This window comes from Phocoena phocoena, chromosome 20 (genome assembly GCF_963924675.1).
Source record: "Phocoena phocoena chromosome 20, mPhoPho1.1, whole genome shotgun sequence".
In the NCBI taxonomy this organism is placed as follows: Eukaryota; Metazoa; Chordata; class Mammalia; order Artiodactyla; family Phocoenidae; genus Phocoena; species Phocoena phocoena.
This window is the reverse complement of record NC_089238.1, coordinates 6,962,358-6,979,744: the sequence shown is the minus strand read 5'-3', so window position 1 is coordinate 6,979,744 and position 17,387 is coordinate 6,962,358. Positions and strand designations below refer to the sequence as shown.

General features: G+C 56.4%; 2 protein-coding genes across 5 annotated transcripts; both read left to right on the top strand.

Moving 5' to 3' along the window:
* The first annotated feature begins 3,970 nt into the window (after positions 1-3,970).
* Positions 3,971-14,563, top strand: PRMT1 (protein arginine methyltransferase 1). 4 transcript variants are annotated; one of them, XM_065898790.1, is made up of 11 exons: positions 4,019-4,079; positions 6,306-6,359; positions 6,922-7,023; positions 7,789-7,944; positions 8,086-8,149; positions 10,173-10,315; positions 11,211-11,298; positions 11,385-11,500; positions 12,389-12,539; positions 12,785-12,906; positions 14,248-14,563. In XM_065898790.1, the coding sequence occupies exons 1-11, from the start codon at positions 4,044-4,046 to the stop codon at positions 14,329-14,331; spliced, it is 1,116 nt and encodes a 371-aa protein (XP_065754862.1). In that variant the 5' UTR covers positions 4,019-4,043; the 3' UTR covers positions 14,332-14,563. The 4 variants fall into 4 exon arrangements, with proteins under 4 accessions (XP_065754863.1, XP_065754862.1, XP_065754865.1 ...); XM_065898791.1 differs by lacking the exon at positions 6,306-6,359 and having other exon boundaries at positions 3,971-4,079; XM_065898792.1 differs by lacking the exons at positions 4,019-4,079; positions 6,306-6,359 and adding an exon at positions 6,669-6,686 and having other exon boundaries at positions 14,248-14,331.
* Positions 14,564-16,329: 1,766 nt separating this feature from the next.
* On the top strand, positions 16,330-16,860 carry ADM5 (adrenomedullin 5 (putative)). The gene is made up of 2 exons (XM_065899615.1): positions 16,330-16,400; positions 16,605-16,860. The coding sequence occupies exons 1-2, from the start codon at positions 16,330-16,332 to the stop codon at positions 16,858-16,860; spliced, it is 327 nt and encodes a 108-aa protein (XP_065755687.1).
* The last annotated feature ends 527 nt before the right edge of the window (positions 16,861-17,387 follow it).

The window sequence follows — 17,387 nt, the reverse complement described above, 5'->3', positions numbered from 1 at the left end:
AGGGAGTGACATCCATCTCCTTTGTCATATAACCCAACCTACTCCTTGGTATGTAACACCAGGGGGCAGAGATCATGAGGGCCATCTTAGAATCCTGCTGACCACAGGAGTATCTACAGCAACTGTCATGTGACATGCAAATCTCTGTGATTTATATTGCGGAACCAGGCACAGGAGCTAATCCTATTTTGATATGTTGCCCAAATTCTCAGTTGAAGGAAGGACCGAGTTCCAGTTTAGCGAGAGATATAAGTTTCTACCATCACAGCTCGTGGACACTTGACTCTCCAGTTTGACTCAGGTCTTCTAGCCACACTTCTTTTTTTTAATTTTATTTTTTTTTAATTTTTGGCTGCATTGGGTCTTAGTTGTAGCATGCGAGATCTTCATTGCGGTGCGCGGGCTTCTCTCTAGTTGCAGCGTGTGTGTTTTCTCTCTGTAGGTGTGGCATGCAGGCTCCAGAGAGCGTGGGCTCTGTAGTTTTGTGGCACGTGGGCTCTCTAGTTGAGGCGCGCGGGCTTAGTTGCCCCGCAGCATGTGGGATCTTAGTTCCCCAACCAGGGATCGAACCTGCATCCCCTGCATTGGAAGGCGGATTCTTTACCACTGGACTGCCAGGGGAGTCCCTCTAACCACACTTCTAATCACACCAACCCCCCGGTGATCTTGTCCATTCCGTGACCTAGTGCAGCACTGGCCAATAGAAATATAATGTGAACCACATGTGTTATTTAGAATACACTAATTAAAGCAAAGTAAAAAGTAACAGGTAAATTAATTTTAACAATAATTTTTATTTACCCCATTTATCCAAAATAGAATCATTTCAACATGTAATCAATATAAAAAATATTAATGATATATTATAGATTCTTTTTTTACGTGAAGTCTTCAAAGTCTGGTGTGTGTTTTACAGCCGTAGCAAATCTCAGTTGAGACTTGCCATGGTCCATTGCTCAGTTGTCCCATGTGGCTGCCATCTTGGAAAATGCAGAAGTTGACTCTCACGACTCCCCCAGTTTTGCCTCCAGCTCAGACTTCTCCCCTGTACTCTGTACCCAATGACATTAGGTTATTTCCTAGTGTTGTAGAGAGTTTGTTACAATTTTTTGTTCTTCATAGCAACACAGAGCAAAAGTAATTGGGTTAAAATGCCTGGAAATCAGAAAAAGAAAAAAAAAGGTAAAAGGAAACAAACACCCTGCTGAAACATTTGGAGAAGTAGAAAAGGAAAAAAAAAAAAAAGATCCATGCAACATACAATGTAGGGTCAAGACCTGGGCTCAGATAACCGATTAATTGGAATTCATCAAAACGAAAAACTCTCTGCTTTTCAAAGGCAACGTTAAGAAAATGAAAAGACAGGTCACCGATTGGGAGAAAAATTTAAAGTAGATATACCGGGCTTCCCTGGTGGCACAGTGGTTGGGAATCCGTCTGCCAAGGCAGGGCACACAGGTTCGAGCCCTGGTCCAGGAAGATCCCAAGTTCCGCGGAGCAACTAAGCCCCTGCGCCACAACTGCTGAGCCCACGTGCTTGGAGGCAGTGCTCCGCAAGAAGAGTCCACCGCAGTGAGAGGCCCGCGCACCACAGTGAAGAGTGGCCCCCGCTCGCCACAACTAAAAAGAAAGCCCTCGGGCTTCCCTGGTGGCGCAGTGGTTGAGAGTCCGCCTGCCGATGCAGGGGACACGGGTTCGTGCCCCGGTCTGGGAAGATCCCACATGCCGCGGAGCGGCTGGGCCCGTGAGCCATGGCCGCTGAGCCTGGGCGTCCGGAGCCTGTCCTCCGCAACGGGAGAGGCCACGACAGTGAGAGGCCCGCGTACCGCAAAAAAAAAAAAAAAAAAAGAAAGCCCTCGTGCTGTAGCAACGACCCAAAGCAGCCAAAAATAAGATACATAAATTAAGGGGGAAAAAAAAAGTAGATATACCTGACAGAGACCTGTATCCAGAATCTATAAAGAACGTTTATGATTTGTGAATAAGGAAACAACACTGTTTGTAAAAATACACAGAAGACTTGAGCAGACACTTGACAAAACAAAATATACAAATGGCCAATAAGCACATGAAACGATGCTGAACAACACTGGCCGTCAGGGCAATGCAAGTCACAACCAGGAGATAATCTCTTGATACCTACAAGAGTCATTAAAATTATAGACTGATTTTTTTTTTTTTTTTTTTTTTTTTGCGGTACGCGGGCCTCTCACTGATGCGACCTCTCTCGTTGCGGAGCACAGGCTCCGGACGCGCAGGCCCAGCGGCAATGGCTCACGGGCCCAGCCACTCCGCGGCATGTGGGATCTTCCCGGACCGGGGCACGAACCCGTATCCCCTGCATCGGCAGGCGGACTCTCAACCACTGCGCCACCAGGGAAGCCCCTAGACTGATAATATGACGTGCTGGAGGGGATGTGGAGCACTAGAACTCTCTTGCATCACTGATAAGAATGCAAAATGGTAGAACACCATGGGAAACCTTCGGGCAGTTTCTTACAAACATACACCTAGGGGACTTCCCTGGCGGTCCAGTGGTTAAGACTCGGTGCCTCCACTGCGGGGGCCACGGGTTTGATCCCTAGTCGGGGAAGTAAGATTCTGCATGCCGCATGGCGCAGCCAAAATACCAAACAAAAACAAAACAAAACAAAAAACCCATATACCTAGCCTATGACCCAGCCATGTGCTCCTAGGTTTACCCAAGGGAAGTGAAAGTGTACGTCCACAGAAGGACCCGGACATGATCGTTCATAGCCACTTTATTCATACCAGCCCTATGAAAACCACCCAGATGTCCATCAACAGGAAAATGTGATCCATCCATACAATGGAATACTCCTCAGCAGTAAAAAGGATTGGACAACCATTATATTCGACATGAAGGAATCTCAAAAACATTATGGTGAGGGACAGACACAAAAGAGCACATACTGTATAATTCCATTTATACGAAATTTTAGAAACGGAAAAGCTGCACTATAGTGACACAAAACAGAAAGTGATTGCTTCTGGGGTTGGGTGGGGGAGGTGTTGACTAGAAAGAGTCGTGAAGGAACTTTCTGGGTGACGGATACATTCCACAAGTTGCATTGATCTTCATTCAACTAGTAACTTTTTCTGCAGGTCCAGGAAAGCTTCCTGGAGGAGGTGGCGACTAATATGTGCCCTAACTGACGTATAGGAGTTGGCCAGACGAAGCGGGTGGGTGTTCCGGCAGGGGTGGGATTTGGCAAAGGCCAAGTGGCTTGAATGGAGTCACTGGGTTTAAAAAACTTGGAACAATTAAGTAGAGGGTTAGGGGTTCAATGCCTCGACGCCTGAGTCCTATTCCTGACTTGCTTCGGGATCCCGGACGTGACCTCCCTCTCTTTGGGCCTCTCATTGCTTCATTTTTCCCTCAGGAAAATGGGCACGAGATCCCTTATTCCTCCTGGATTTCCCACAGACTGTGAGAAGCCGCCGAATGGATGATGAGTGACAGTTCGTTTGAGCCAATCGCTGGAACCTAAAGCCCTGCCTTCTTTTCTCGTGGGCCAATCGCCATGTTCTCCTTGAGGCCGGCCGCTTGGCGGAGGCTGGCCAAAGGCCTCGTGACGTCACAGATTTGATAAACCAATAGCAGCTATGAAGAGGCGGGTCATTCTGGTGATAGACAGCTCTATTTCAAGATGTCCGCTTAGCGCGGGGTCCGCCGGGAAGCTTTGAGGCGGTGCTGGGGGTGTAGGGGCGGGAACTCCCGGTAGATTTTGCCCAATCATCAGTCGTACTTCTTGCGACAGACAGGCAGTCTTTCCCATCCCGGTCGACTTATGGGGGCGGGGTTCGGCACGCCAGACTGGGCGGGCCCCTCGACTTTGATGGGCGCCTTCTTCACCCAATTGCTAAACGGTATTTCCAGACGGGTCGCCTCCATTGCCAATGAGATCTCCTGGCGGGGTCGCGGTGGGCGGGCCTTGGACCCTCCGGTATAAGGCGGTCCCGGGGGAGTGCGGAGAAGGGGGGGGTCTCGGCGGCCGGAGGAGGAATAGGCGCGGGTGAAGATGGCGGCAGCCGAGGCCGCGAACTGCATCATGGAGGTGAGCGCCTGGAGCGCCGTCAGGGGCAGGGGGCGCGGGGCGGTTTGGAGGTCGATATTTTATGCCTCCGTCTTGGGGAAGGGGCTCTAAGTCGCCGGATTGGGGCTGAAGGCCCCCAGCCGTACGGAGGGGGCGCCGCATTCTCCGGATCTGGAGATACCGTTTGAAGTGCGGGTTCCCTAGCTTTCGGGGGCCTGAGGCAGCACGCCGCTCCGAGGGTCTCCTGCCCCCTTCCACGTGGAGGAGGGCTGGGGGCGCTTCCGGCCTGGCCCCCACGTGGCCGCGGCGCGGTGGGTGGGGAGGTGGTGTGCCGTGCCCGCTGGCCCGGCGGGTTCCACGTGCGGGACAAAGGCCCCGCCCCCGGCCGGGGGAGGGGCGCCCCGGGGGGGGCGGAGAGGAGGCTCCGACCCTCCTTCTGAGGCCCCCTGACCCCCTCCCCGGGGATCGTGACAGGCACCTCGGGATGGGACTTACTTGGGGACCTCCGCGAAGTAAAGAGTCTCTTGGGAGGGGCAGTGTATCTCGACTCTCAAATCCCTTCCCGGACCAGGGCATCTGTTCAGGCATCCGTCCAGGTTTCGTGCACTCTTGCGTTGAGATTGTAGGAAGACGAAGGATTGGTTCCCTCCGGGCCCCCCTCCCACCCGCTGTTTCCTGTGCCTGGATTCTCCCCTCTTTGGGAGCTAGGGGGATGGGGCATGCCCCTGTGACCTCCCTTTGGCTGGTGGGGGGGCATCTAGCTGAAGGAGATCCTTCCGGCTTAGGCCCTGTGCACCCCCTTGTGGCCATTTCTGGGTGTGTGGGAGGGACATCTTTTTCATGGGGCGTGTCCCAAAGCCCACCTCCCGTCGAAGCCCTCCCGGGCGAGGGGAGGGAGAATCTGTACTGGGAAGGGGATGTGAGGGAATGGACGCAGCGAACTTTACCCCCTTCTGGAGCCCGTTCTCTCCCTGGGGCATTTGTGAGGGTGGGAGTTGACCTCCCCTTTCCTGAGGCCCGGTTTGAGGGTCCTGAGCCTGGTTGCCTGAAATGGTGTCCCGTGAGGTTTGATTCTCGTGCAGCCCTATGGGGCTGGTTTCGGTGCTGTGTTTCAAGCGCTCTGGGGGCTTGTTTGGCGGAGGTATCGGCTGTGTTGAGAAATGCGCCCCGTTGGGAAAATCCTCTCACCAGCAGCCCTTCTTAATCCGCGTCATTCACTGGCTTGGGAGGATAGAGGTGGGGCTTGGAGCCCAGGGGGTCATGTCTGTGATTTCACGCTTCTTGGAGCCTAGAGGGTGGTTACATCAGGAAAAGCTGTAATCTGATGGGGTCTCCCTACTCTCACCCCTTACCTTGTAGCAGTCTCTGGAATGGGAGGTCGGCTCCCAAGATGCATACCTTGTGGGGCAGCCCCTAGGGGTCACTCCAATGACTCCTATCCCCCTCGGCTGTCTCCTGGACCAGGGCCTGTGTGGGTGGAGGAAATACCTTCCCCAGAGGTTGCCCCAGGACTTTGCCCCACACCTGGGGGGTTTCAGGGCCTGGGATGGTTGTTTGAATGGAGGGTAGGTGGGCTTGAGGGTCCAGAGTCTGGCCTCCTCCCTGGTATTCTACCCTCCTGGGCAGCGGGTGATAATCGAGGAGGTTGGCTCTCACTGGTTTTGTTTGGGACTCCCTGAGTCCAAGGCAGGAGCTAGCGGCTGGGGTGCCAGCTCTGGTGGGGGCGTCTGTGTGCCACACCTCCTTTCTGGAATCCTCTCAGACGAGAGACTGGTTTGCGGAGGTGGCAGGTGCCCAGTGGGTACACCCTGCCAACCACCCTCCCCCAGCTACTCATGGCACCCCAGGATGGGGTTTTGTGTCAGGAAGTGTCACCTAATCTGGGGGGATTAGGTGATGAGGGGGACTGACAGCTGGCAGTGTCTGTGTGCCCAGTGGGTGCCAGTTCCTCTGGCCTGGATGGGGGAGGTGTGTCATCAGGTGCCTGGCCAAAGAGGGGCAATGTGGGTGCAGGCCACCATCTCTCCAGCCACAGCTGGGATAGAACCCCCTTTCCCCCTCTACTCCCCCCCACCTGCCCCGCACCCTTTTAAAAACAGCCTTGCCTCTTTATTTGTCCACTCTCCTCAAAAAAAAGCAAAATTGTAGGAAACACCTCCTTGTCCCCCAAGAGCCCGGGTCCCTTGGCCTGGCCCTCCCCTAGTCACTCCCAGTAGCTAATCCTTTCTCCCTGTTACTCTCTCCTAGAATTTTGTAGCCACCTTGGCTAATGGGATGAGCCTCCAGCCGCCTCTTGAAGAAGTAAATATCCTTTTGTGAGACCCTTCCCCACATATACATATCTTGTCACACATCAGGCCCTTTCTAGTGGTCTTAACTATGATCCCTCCTGCTTCAAATCAGTTTACCCTGTGCCCCAGAAACACTTAGTACAAACTCCCTCCAGGTTTGTGGCCCCTATCTGGCCTCCCCCAACACTGTGGCTACTTCCTTAACTCCATTTCCAGCCCCCCTTTGTCCTTCCCTATGTCTGTCCCTGTTCTGCCTTCCCCTCTCCTCCCCTCCCCAGCTGTGGGCTGAGCTAGAGACGGGGGCAGAGAGACTGGAGAGATGGTAGGCGTGGCTGAGGTATCAGGGGTGCTCTCCTGGATGGTGCTCTGGGGGGGGGTCCTGGAAGAGGAAAATGGGGTGTTAGGTTTGGGGGTTCCTGGGAGAGGCAAGATGGCAGGCGGGGCTTTTAGGGTTGCCATGGTACGGTTTGGGAGGGTGGTTCTATACTTCAGGGAGAAGTAGGGACCTGGAGGCTTAAGAGTCTGTGGGGAGCCCCCGGGTTTGACCCCTGCTCCCATCCACCCCCTCCCAGGTCTCCTGTGCCCAGGCAGAAAGCAGCGAGAAGCCCAACGCTGAGGACATGACGTCCAAAGATTACTACTTTGACTCCTATGCTCACTTTGGCATCCACGAGGTGAGTATGGACAGACAGCTCATAAGGCTGCTGAATCTTCAGGGGGGTTAATGTTTGGGAGGGCTGGAACTTAATTTCCAACGCATGCACACTGCCTTCCCTGGCAGCGGGCCTCCCCTCTGCGCATGCGAGGCTCACGCTCCAGGGTCGCCTCTCCCAGCCGTTGCCTTGGAGACAGAGGTTAGCCTGGCTCTCTGCTGGGCCCCTCTTGGGAGGCTGGGGTGGGAGCGCGCATGTGTGCCTGAGACTTTAGCCAGAGTTCAGGGCCTGCCGGTCTCTGCCGCCCTCTTGTGACCGGCGGCGGGATTGTCCCCCAGCTGCTCGTGCCCAGTGTGCTGAAGGCTGCTCGATCCTTTTGCACGCGATGGAGGCTGAGGTCCCAGAAAGCAGCTGGGATGGAATTGTGAAGATTTTTCTTCTTTTAATTGTTATAAAATATACATAACAAAATTAACCATTTGCAAGTATGCGGTTCAGTGGCATTAACTTGCTGAGGACTTTTTAAAGCCAAGGCTCACAGGGGCTTTGGTGGCAATGGTAGAACCTAAGGTGGCTGATACGGGAGTTTAGTCCACCCAGTCCGATTTTACAAATAGGGAAACTGAGGCGTATGGAAGGGAAATGACTTGTTCGAATGGGACTAAAGCAAGTTTCAGGTCTGAGCTCTAGCTCTCGAAATGGTCAGTGTGTTGGAGGCCAGGGCACCCTGTTTTACAGTTGGGGATGCAGGCCCCCTCATGATATCTTTGTACCCACCCCCTCCAGGAAATGCTGAAAGATGAGGTCCGCACCCTCACGTACCGAAACTCCATGTTTCACAACCGGCACCTTTTCAAAGACAAGGTGGTGCTGGACGTGGGCTCGGGCACAGGGATCCTCTGCATGTTTGCTGCCAAGGCCGGGGCCCGCAAGGTCATCGGGGTGAGTGTCCTAGGCAGCAGGCGGGCCTGGGCCTGGGGACAGAAAAGGGGCCCCTTGGGGCTCAGGGATTGGGTGGAGGGGGATGGGGACTGAGGGTGGGACTGGGGGGGCTCTCACCCTCCCTTCTTCCTGGGCCCCCAGATCGAGTGTTCCAGTATCTCTGATTATGCGGTGAAGATCGTCAAAGCCAACAAGTTAGACCACGGTGAGCCCAGGAAGAGAACGGGTTGGTGGGGAGGGAGCGGGTGATCTCAGCTTCCCCGGGGCCCTCGGCAAGGGGATGGGGGCCACTGAAGTCAAATTCAGGCGTTCCTCCTCTGTGGACTCTGGGCTGCCGACAGCCCAAGAATCCAGCCTTCTCAGAACCCACCACCTGACAAGTCATCTTAGAATCTGAGTGCAGAAGTGGCAAGCTCAGTGCCTCAGTCTTTAGAAAAGAGGGGAGGGGGAACGGGGCAAGAAGCAGTCTTTCGTTTTTTCAGTGAGTGTTAGAGTCACGTGGTTGGCATCTGAGGGCCTGTAGTGAGAAGTCTCCTACCTGCCTCTCAGCCGCCTTTCTCTGAGTGCAGCCAGTGGTCCCTTCCAGAGAAGTCTGTACCTATGAGCAAATACACGTGTGTGTGTGTGTTTCTACGTTCACGTGCTGGTTTTTGACACAGATAGCATTTCATACATATTAATACAAGTCTTCTGCCTTTTGCTTTTTTCACCTGCTTATCATGTGGTTTAACACATCTCACGATGTTGAGAGGATGTTGCTTTTTGATGGCTGACATCATCTGTCTACACATACACCAGCTTTCTTAACCAAGCCCCTGGTGATGAGCATTTAAGCTTCCTAGGTTTCCATCCCCCTACGTGTAACGTCATTGTCATCTCATATACAGACTAGTGTATCTGTGAGGTCAGTTCATAAAGGTAGGATCGTGTGGGTCAAAAATGGAAGTTGGGCAGATACTGCCAAATTGTCCTTCCCACCTGCAAGGTTTGAGGGGCAGAGAACATGGGAAGATGGTGGGTTTTTCAGAGGTGAGGGCTCTTGGCATTCTAGAAGCTGAAGGGATTTTATTAAAAGAGACTAATATAATGCATCCCCAAGTACCCATCACTCAGCTTTAAATATCTCCTTTCGAAGCAAATTCCAACTGTATAAGTACTGCTGCGTGTGTCTCTAATAGATAAGACCATTTGAAAAGCATGACCTGGGCTTCCCTGGTGGCACAGTGGTTGAGAATCCGCCTGCCAATGCAGGGGACATGGGTTCGAGCCCTGGTCCAGGAAGATCCCACATGCTGCGGAGCAACTAAGCCCGTGTGCCATAACTACTGAGCCTGCACTCTAGAGCCCTTGAGCCTGGAGCCTGTTCTCCACAACAGGGGAAGCCACCACAACGAGAAGCCCACACACCGCAACGAAGAGTAGCCCCCTCACCTCAACTAGAGAAAGCCCATGCGCAGCAATGAAGACCCAACACAGCCAAAAATAAATAAATAAGATAAATAAATTAAAACACACACACACACACACACACACACACACAACATGACCTGGCGGTCCAGTGGTTAGGACTTGGCGCTTTCACTGCCGGGGCCGGGGTTCAATCCCTGGTCGGGGAACTAAGATCTCACAAGGTGCAGAGTGCAGGCAAAAAAAAAAGCAAAGACCATGTTAGTGGGAAAATCTTTTTTTTTTTTTAATTTTTCTTTTTTTGAAAAATAAAACAAAACCCTCGCATCAAGGCCTGACTTTTAATAGATTGCAGCGAGGGAGCTGCTCTGCTGAGTATGAAACCCTGACCCAGAAGCAGGTCGTCTACGAATGGTTTAGCAGCTTCCCCACGAATGTGCAGTGCGTGACGGGCGAAGGGTCAGCCCCCTTTCTGACTGCGCCTCATGTCCCAGGACGAAGGGCTCTCCGCACCGGGCCTTAGGCCTGACTGTTAGTGGCAAAATCTTAATGTCACCTAATACCTAATCCACATAAAGGTTTTGCTCCTACCTCAGAAATACCCCATGATGAATGAATTTTAAAACTAAGTTAACAGGGTGTGGCTTCAGCTCGCGGAGTTCTTTGTAGATGCCCCAATACAACCCCCAGCCCTTCCTTGAGAAGACAAGAGCTGTCCCAGTGGGGTCCCCAGGCCCTGGACCATCCCCCATCCCCCCCAAGGGAGGCGAGCAGATGGGCCTCCTCTGGGCTGGTGGCATGTGCCCTTGTCTGCCCCACAGTGGTGACCATCATCAAGGGGAAGGTGGAGGAGGTGGAGCTTCCGGTGGAGAAGGTGGACATCATCATCAGCGAGTGGATGGGCTACTGCCTCTTCTACGAGTCGATGCTCAACACCGTGCTCTACGCCCGAGACAAGTGGCTGGTGAGGCCCCCAGTGGGGCGGGAGCAGCTGTTGCAGGCCGGGGTCCTTCGGCTGTTTTGTTGAGCATATGTCAGGGTCTAGGCAGAAAAGGAAAGCCATGTTAGGTATTTCCCACAGTGGCAGTGAATACAGGGGATTGAATACATCTACACAGATGATAGGAGGCCCACAGCCAAGACAGAGGGGAGCCAGTACTGGAAGCTAGACAGGGACAGGGAGATGGTACAGTGTCAGGAGAGTTAGTGCCGGGAAGAGAACGATAGCAGGGCACAGGGATAGGGAGGGACTGGGAGGCTGTGGTCCCAGGTGCTCAAGTCAGAGCAGGCCTCCCAGGTGACTGAGACCTGAACAGAGGATGGGAAGGAGCTGTGTGGGATCTGAGTGGAAAGGCACACTGGGCAGAGGATTTCAGCCAGTGCATAGGTTCTGGGGCAGGAGTGCGCCTGCTGTGTGTTGAGCAGTGGCAAAGTTGTAGTGGAATGAGGATCTGGAGGAGCACTGGGGGGCAAGGGGTGGGGGGCCGGGGGGGGAGGCGAGGGGTGGAGGGGCCTGTGCAGATCTTGCGTGACCCCTGAGAGACTTTGCTTTACTCCTCAGGGGAGTGGGGGTGGGGGCGTGCTTCTGAGGATCCCTCAGGACCTCTGAAGGACAGGGTCTGACTTAGATGCTCCTGGGAGCCATCAGGCAGCCATCCGGGGAGCAAGCCGAGGGCTGAGGCTGGGGACCGGTGAGGGGGCCGCTTCAGGAGTCCACGTGGGACATGTTGGTAGCCCAGACCAGGGCGGGGGCCGGGGTGGTGGATAAAGAGACAAAACGGGCAAGGAGACAAAATGGGGCAGCGTTGCCGAGGCCCCCCATCCTTCATGCCCTTGCCCTGCTCCTTCACACTGTGCAGGCACCCGACGGCCTCATCTTCCCAGACCGAGCCACGCTGTATGTGACGGCCATCGAGGACCGGCAGTACAAAGACTATAAGATCCACTGTGAGCTCGGGGCCTGAGGAGCCCGAGGGGTGGGGAAGGCTTGGGGCCGGGTGCCCCCACGGGCTCACCCCTCCCCTCCTCCCCAGGGTGGGAGAACGTGTACGGCTTTGACATGTCTTGCATCAAAGACGTGGCCATCAAGGAGCCCCTGGTGGATGTGGTGGACCCCAAGCAGCTGGTCACCAACGCTTGCCTGATAAAGGTGAGGGGGTGGGGTGGCTGGGTGTCCCGCAGGGTCAGCCCAAGAAGGGCCAGTGCGTGGGACCTCGGTGCACAGAGTGCTTGCTTGCCCGAGGTCTTGGGAGCCTGACGGATCTGCTGGAGGTGGTGCTAGACGCCTGGAGAAGCCACTTCATTTAAAGGGCTTTGTGAGCCAGGCAAGGCCCTTGGGTTCCAGAGCAAGGCAGTGACGTAGGCTGGCCCTGCCCCCAAGGCACACCTCCCGGAGGGCACGTCCGCCCAAGGCAGGCAGCTAAGACCCCAGGCAGGGCCACCAAATGCAGAAAGCCCAGCAGCACGAGTGAGTTTATACACACATGGATCCCTGATAAAGACTACCAGCAGCCATAATTTTTTGAGGTCTCCCTCCCGACCCGCAGTATCAAATCTTGCTGGGATGCTCATGGCGGGCAAAACTGGGTGGAGGAGGGAGTTTGTAGAGGGAGATGGCAGGGCAGATGCCCTGACTGGGCGAGCCTCCATGGCCTGAGTCAGGAGTCATGGTTTTGCTTTGAGTGCACCGGGGAGCAGTCAAAGGATTTTAAGCAGGGATGTGACATGATCTGTTTTTAAACTGTCGCACTGGCTGATAACGTGGAGTAAAGGATGTGGGGGGAAAGGGCGGGAGCCACGGAACCCTGTTAAGATGCTGCCGCATCGGAGGCGGGGATGGTGGCCAGGGGCAGGGTACAGGCAGTGGAGAGGGGAAGACGGGCGGTTCTCTGAGGACCAGTAGTTGTTGTAGGAGGTCGAACTGTCGAATTCGGGCTGGAGTTGGGAGAGCAGGGAACAGGGCATCCAGCGGGGCACCCCCAGCTTTCCCCGCTGGGCCGGAGGTCGGGGAGTGGGGCTCACGAGGCTCATCCCGCAGGAGGTGGACATCTACACTGTCAAGGTGGAAGACCTGACCTTCACCTCCCCCTTCTGCCTGCAAGTGAAGCGGAACGACTACGTGCATGCGCTGGTGGCCTACTTCAACATCGAGTTCACCCGCTGCCACAAGAGGACCGGTTTCTCCACCAGTGAGGCGGGGCCCTGGGGCCGTGGGGCATGTGACAGGAGTGGCCAGAGGGAGCCACGGGGACACCGAGGACCCGGGTTCTGACGCCGGCTCTGCCAGCCAACCTGAGCGTGCGGTGCTTCCGCTTCCCCACCCGTGAAACAGCCCCTCCCAGGCTTGACAAGGCCGTTGTCCGGGCAGAGGGGAAGGTGTGGGCTGGGAAGGTTAGGAGGCGGGTGAGCCCGGCTGACCCGCCTCCCCCACCAGGCCCTGAGTCCCCATACACGCACTGGAAGCAGACGGTGTTCTACATGGAGGACTACCTGACGGTGAAGACGGGCGAGGAGATCTTTGGCACCATTGGCATGCGGCCCAATGCCAAGAACAACGTGAGGCTCTGGGGGCGGGGTAGACTCAGGCGTTTTGGGGCCCCAGCACCCCTCAGCCCCAAGCCTGCCAGCCAACCTGGCTACACTCTGCTCTGACCTCATCTGTCTGGGGGCCCCCCAGGTCTGTCTATGGACCACAGTTTTATTGAGTACCTACTAGTAAACCAGGGGGCCCTGGGGCCCCAGCGGTGATCAGGCTGAACCCCTGCCCTCCTGGCACTCATGTTCTAGACACAGGACAGTCACGTGGTAAATGCCAGTGGGAGGTGACTTCTGTGTCCAGCTGGGAAAGGGGCCGGCAGGTATTGGAGCAGGTGGGGGCGGGGCCCGCGGGAGAGCTGACAGGATATCCTCGCCCAGGTATGGGGGTGAGGGAAAGAAAGGAGGGCCGTCTCTTCCCCTGCTTTTTTCTCCTGAGTACCTGGCGGGATGGAGCTGCCATCAGCCTGAGACACGGTGGGGAAGCAGGTCTAGGGCAAAGTCAGGAGCTTCTGCGGGGCCAGTGTGGGTGTGCCCGCTTTCTAAGTCAGGGATATGAGAACCGGTTTAAGCAACTATTCTCAACCAGGGATGATTCTGCCCCACCCACCCATGTCATGTCTGGAGGCATTTTGGGTGTCAACTGAAGAAGGGGTACTGCTGGCATCTAGTGGGTAGAGGCGGGGGAGCTGCTCTATCTGCAGCGCACAAGATAAGAATCCCCCCACAGCAAGGAGTGGTCCAGCCCTAGATGTCAGTAGTGCAGAGGTGGAGAAAATGCAAACTAGAAACTGAAAGAGACCCAGAGAGGGAGGAGGAAGCTGGGAGCCAGGGGTGAAGTGCAGTGAGGACTGAGGGCAAAAGTCACTGAGGTCATTGGTGACTTTGCCCCAGTTTTTCCAGCGTGCTGGGCACAAGAGGGTTGGTGTCCAGGAAGCCTTGGAGGAGAGGAAGTGGGGACGGTGGGGTGGGACCACAGAGCTTTTTGAGAGGAGGAAGTTTGCTTCTTGTGAAAGAAGGAGAAAATAACCTGCTGATGGGGCTGGTTTTGATGGGGGAAATCATGGTGCAAGAGACAGCAGCTGAGCTCTGCCACCCCACCCAAGGCGGGGGGCGTGGCTGGGTTCTAGGTGGTTTGAGGATGTCACATGGAGCTTCTCACAGGGAGTCAGGTGGGGTTCAAGACATGCTGGGAGTGGGACCGGCAGTGTGGGGTCTCTGGGGAGGGTGTGTAGACAGCCGGGGGGCCCACGGCACCTCAGGTGGGCTGGGGTGGCCACCCCTCCCTACCGCACCCCCGCTGCCCTCTGTCTTGGCCTGCCCTGTCCCAGGTTCCCCCTCACGCCCGCACTCTCCCCACAGCGCGACCTGGACTTCACCATTGATCTGGACTTCAAAGGCCAGCTGTGCGAGCTGTCCTGTTCCACCGACTACCGGATGCGCTGAGGCAGCATCCGGGTTCTCCCACCCCGGCCGGGCCGGCCCTGCAAGGGCCCAGGGGCTGCAGCGTTCTTAGGCAGTTTCGGGGCTCCCCCTTCCTCTCCCTCCCTCCCACAGAAGGGGGTTTCTGGGGCCTGGGCCGGGGCGGGGTGGGGGGGGTTGCGGGCACATCGTGACTGTGTTTTTCATAACTTATGTTTTTATATGGTTGCATTTACGCCAATAAATCCTCAGCTGGGACGGCTCAGCTTCCTGGGGGCGAAGTGGGGTTGGGGTTCCTTCCTTAGGTGCTGAGATGCCAGGCACCTGGAGCGTGGGGACAGCGCCTGCTGGTGGCTGCTGGTCTCTGTCACCAGTTCTGTGTCTCTGGGTCTTACTACACCTCCACCCCACCCCCGCCGTCTCGGGTTCCACAGCCCTGCTCTCAAGTCTTTGGCCCACCTCTGCCCTCAGGTCACTCGCAGGGCCTTCTCCACTGGCTCTCGGGGTCTGTTCCCCCCACCCTGGTCCCTCTTGTCCCCACTGGGCCAGACTTCTGCTCCCAGCTGCCCTGCTGGGCTGGGGGAGGGCTGGGGTGTGGGTTCCCGGCACAGCTGTGCCCTTAAGTTCCCCAGAAAGCTCTCTCTCCCGCCTTCCTCCGTCACACACATTGTTCCTCTCTGGCTGTTCTTTCCTGTCCAGGACCCTCCAAGGCCAAACCAGGGCTGACTGGCAGTGTACTGCCCTGCCCTCTCCATCTGGGGAAACTGAGTCGGGGGGGTGTTGGAGGGGGATAGAGTTATTTATTTACGGCTGCGTTGGGTCTTTGTTGCTGAGCACAGGCTTTCTCTAGTTGCGCTGAGTGGGGGTTACTCTTCGTTGTGGTGCGCGGACTTCTCTTTGTGGTGGCTTCTCTTGTTGTGGAGCACGGGCTCTAGGCACGCGGGCTTCAGTAGTTGTGGCACACGGGCTCAGTAGTTCTGGCGCACAGGCTTAGTTGCTCCGCTGCATGTGGGATCTTTCCAGACCAGGGGACCGGGGCTCGAACCTGTGTCCCCTGCACTGGCAGGCGGATTCTTAACCACTGCACCACCAGGGAAGTCCGGGGATAGAGTTCTTTGTGGGAGTGGGTGCCTGCTACCTCCCCCATCCTGGCTCGGAGCTCGGGGGGTTCCCACCCTCTGCCACTTTACGGAGATGCACACTGAGGCTCCACTACCCTGCTTCACAACTCCCCAGGGGCTGTCTTTTCAGCCCCTGCTGCCGACATGGTGTCTACACGTGCCTGCCCTTCCTTTCTCGAGTAGCTGGTCCCCCAGGTCTCTGTCCACACGACCTGGATCACCGGAGACGGAATCCCAGGCTTTTCTTTCCATGGCCCTCCTACACCTGCTTCAGTACAGCTGGAGCTCTAGGCCTGCCTGCACCCTACACCCGTCTACACCTATTCCTCTTCTACCAGGAGGGTGTTAGGGCTCAGACTCTCTCTACAACTTCAGGTGGCTGTCTTTGCCACCCGTCCCAATTGCCAATGTCCCACATTGCCCAGCCCCCTCTCTGGAAGTCGCCTGTCCCCTGAGACTTGACGCTAGTCTGGTCCCTGACAGATGTGGGTGAGTTCGCATCTAAGTAGCCTGGCGCTTCCCCGCCCCCACCCCTTTCCTGGAAGCCAGAAGCTGCGACGTCACTTGCAGGTGTCAGCTGCCCCGCCCCTCCTCTCTCCGCCTTAAAGGGGTCGCGTCTCCCGAGGCTTCCCAGGGGCGTAGATAGCACCTCGGCGGGACCCGTGAGGGCTCCGTGGCCGCGGTGCGGGAGGTGGGTGCCCGGATCCTAATCCTGCCCTTCTGGCGTGGTGTGGCTCTTGGCTTCCATTTTCTCGGCCTGAGAAGTGGGGACGCCCGGATTCCTCGCACTGAAGCAGGCGCTCAGGGGGCATTTTCCAGGCCCGGGAAGGGGGTGGGGCGGCAGCCCAGAGGAGCCGCTTCACCCACTGGTTTCTCGGACCCCGCCCGCCCCACCCCCACGATGACAGCCCACACCCTCCTGCTGTTGCTCCTCGCCTCCTCCACCCTGGGGGACCCGGACTCCGCGGGCAGGTGAGAAACGCCGGTGTCAGCGGGGACAGAGCCGGAGGGAGACCGCGAGGGGCGTGCGACCTCTCTAGGCGGTTTTCCGCTTCGGTGGAATCGGAAGTTGATCAGGAAACGCGCCCGCCAATCTCGGAGTTCTGGGTCGCCCACAGGGCTCCATTTCTCGAGTGGATTGTTTGAACCCGCTTTTCTCTCACGCTCCATCCCCAGGCGGCCCCAGCGCCAGGTCTCCCAGCAGCACAGGCACCTCTGTTCACTGGGCACGTGCCAGACGCACCGCCTGCCAGAGATCATATACTGGCTCCGCTCTGCCTCCACCAAGGAGCTCTCAGGGAAGGCGGGCCGCAAGCCTCAGGATCCACACAGCTATGGGCGCCGCCGGCGGCGCGCGGCCAGACTCCTGCTGCGTCTCCAGGACCCCAGCCTGAAGCAAGGAGGCCAGCGCAGTGCCCGGCTCTCTGGGTGATGTTGGGCACATCTCTGCTCGTCCCCTGGCTTCAGTCTACCCATCTGTGTATCGGAGCCGTGACCCCAAGTTTCTTTTCCCCTACCTCCACCTCCTGGGCTCTCCCTAGGCAGCGACTGGGCTGGACCACGTGCACACCGGACCCAGCATGGACAAAGAATATTAACGTCCAGAGCTGAATAAAACGAGAGTTCCATATTTCAGTCTTTGCTTGTCTGTGCCCATTCTGGCCTCCTAATCTGAGCTCGGTCCCTGAGCCCCTCACCTTTACCCACGCACTTTTCCCCTCACGGAAGTCCCTCTGACTAACTTGAATCCAATCTGCTGTAGCACCTCCACGCCAACTTAATCCCTGCAGCTGCATCTTCCGTGGGTGGTTTTGGTGGGCCGACCTGACCCCAAAGCAGTCCTCCCCCCTCTCCTGGGTGGTAGGGCTGAGATTCACTCTGGCTCCCACGCGCGTGGGCTGTGAGTTCCAAGCTGAGCTTCCTTCCTCAAAGAGAAAGAAAAGAGACAAAAGAGTGGAC

Coding starts and splice junctions, on each gene's coding strand:
- ADM5 (XM_065899615.1), top strand. CDS start 16,330: ATGACAGCCCACACCCTCCTGCTGTTGCTCCTCGCCTCCTCCACCCTG. Junction 16,401..16,604: donor GACCCGGACTCCGCGGGCAG/GTGAGAAACGCC, acceptor CTCCATCCCCAG/GCGGCCCCAGCGCCAGGTCT.
- PRMT1 (XM_065898790.1), top strand. CDS start 4,044: ATGGCGGCAGCCGAGGCCGCGAACTGCATCATGGAG. Junction 4,080..6,305: donor CCGCGAACTGCATCATGGAG/GTGAGCGCCTGG, acceptor ACTCTCTCCTAG/AATTTTGTAGCCACCTTGGC. Junction 12,540..12,784: donor GAGGACCGGTTTCTCCACCA/GTGAGGCGGGGC, acceptor CTCCCCCACCAG/GCCCTGAGTCCCCATACACG.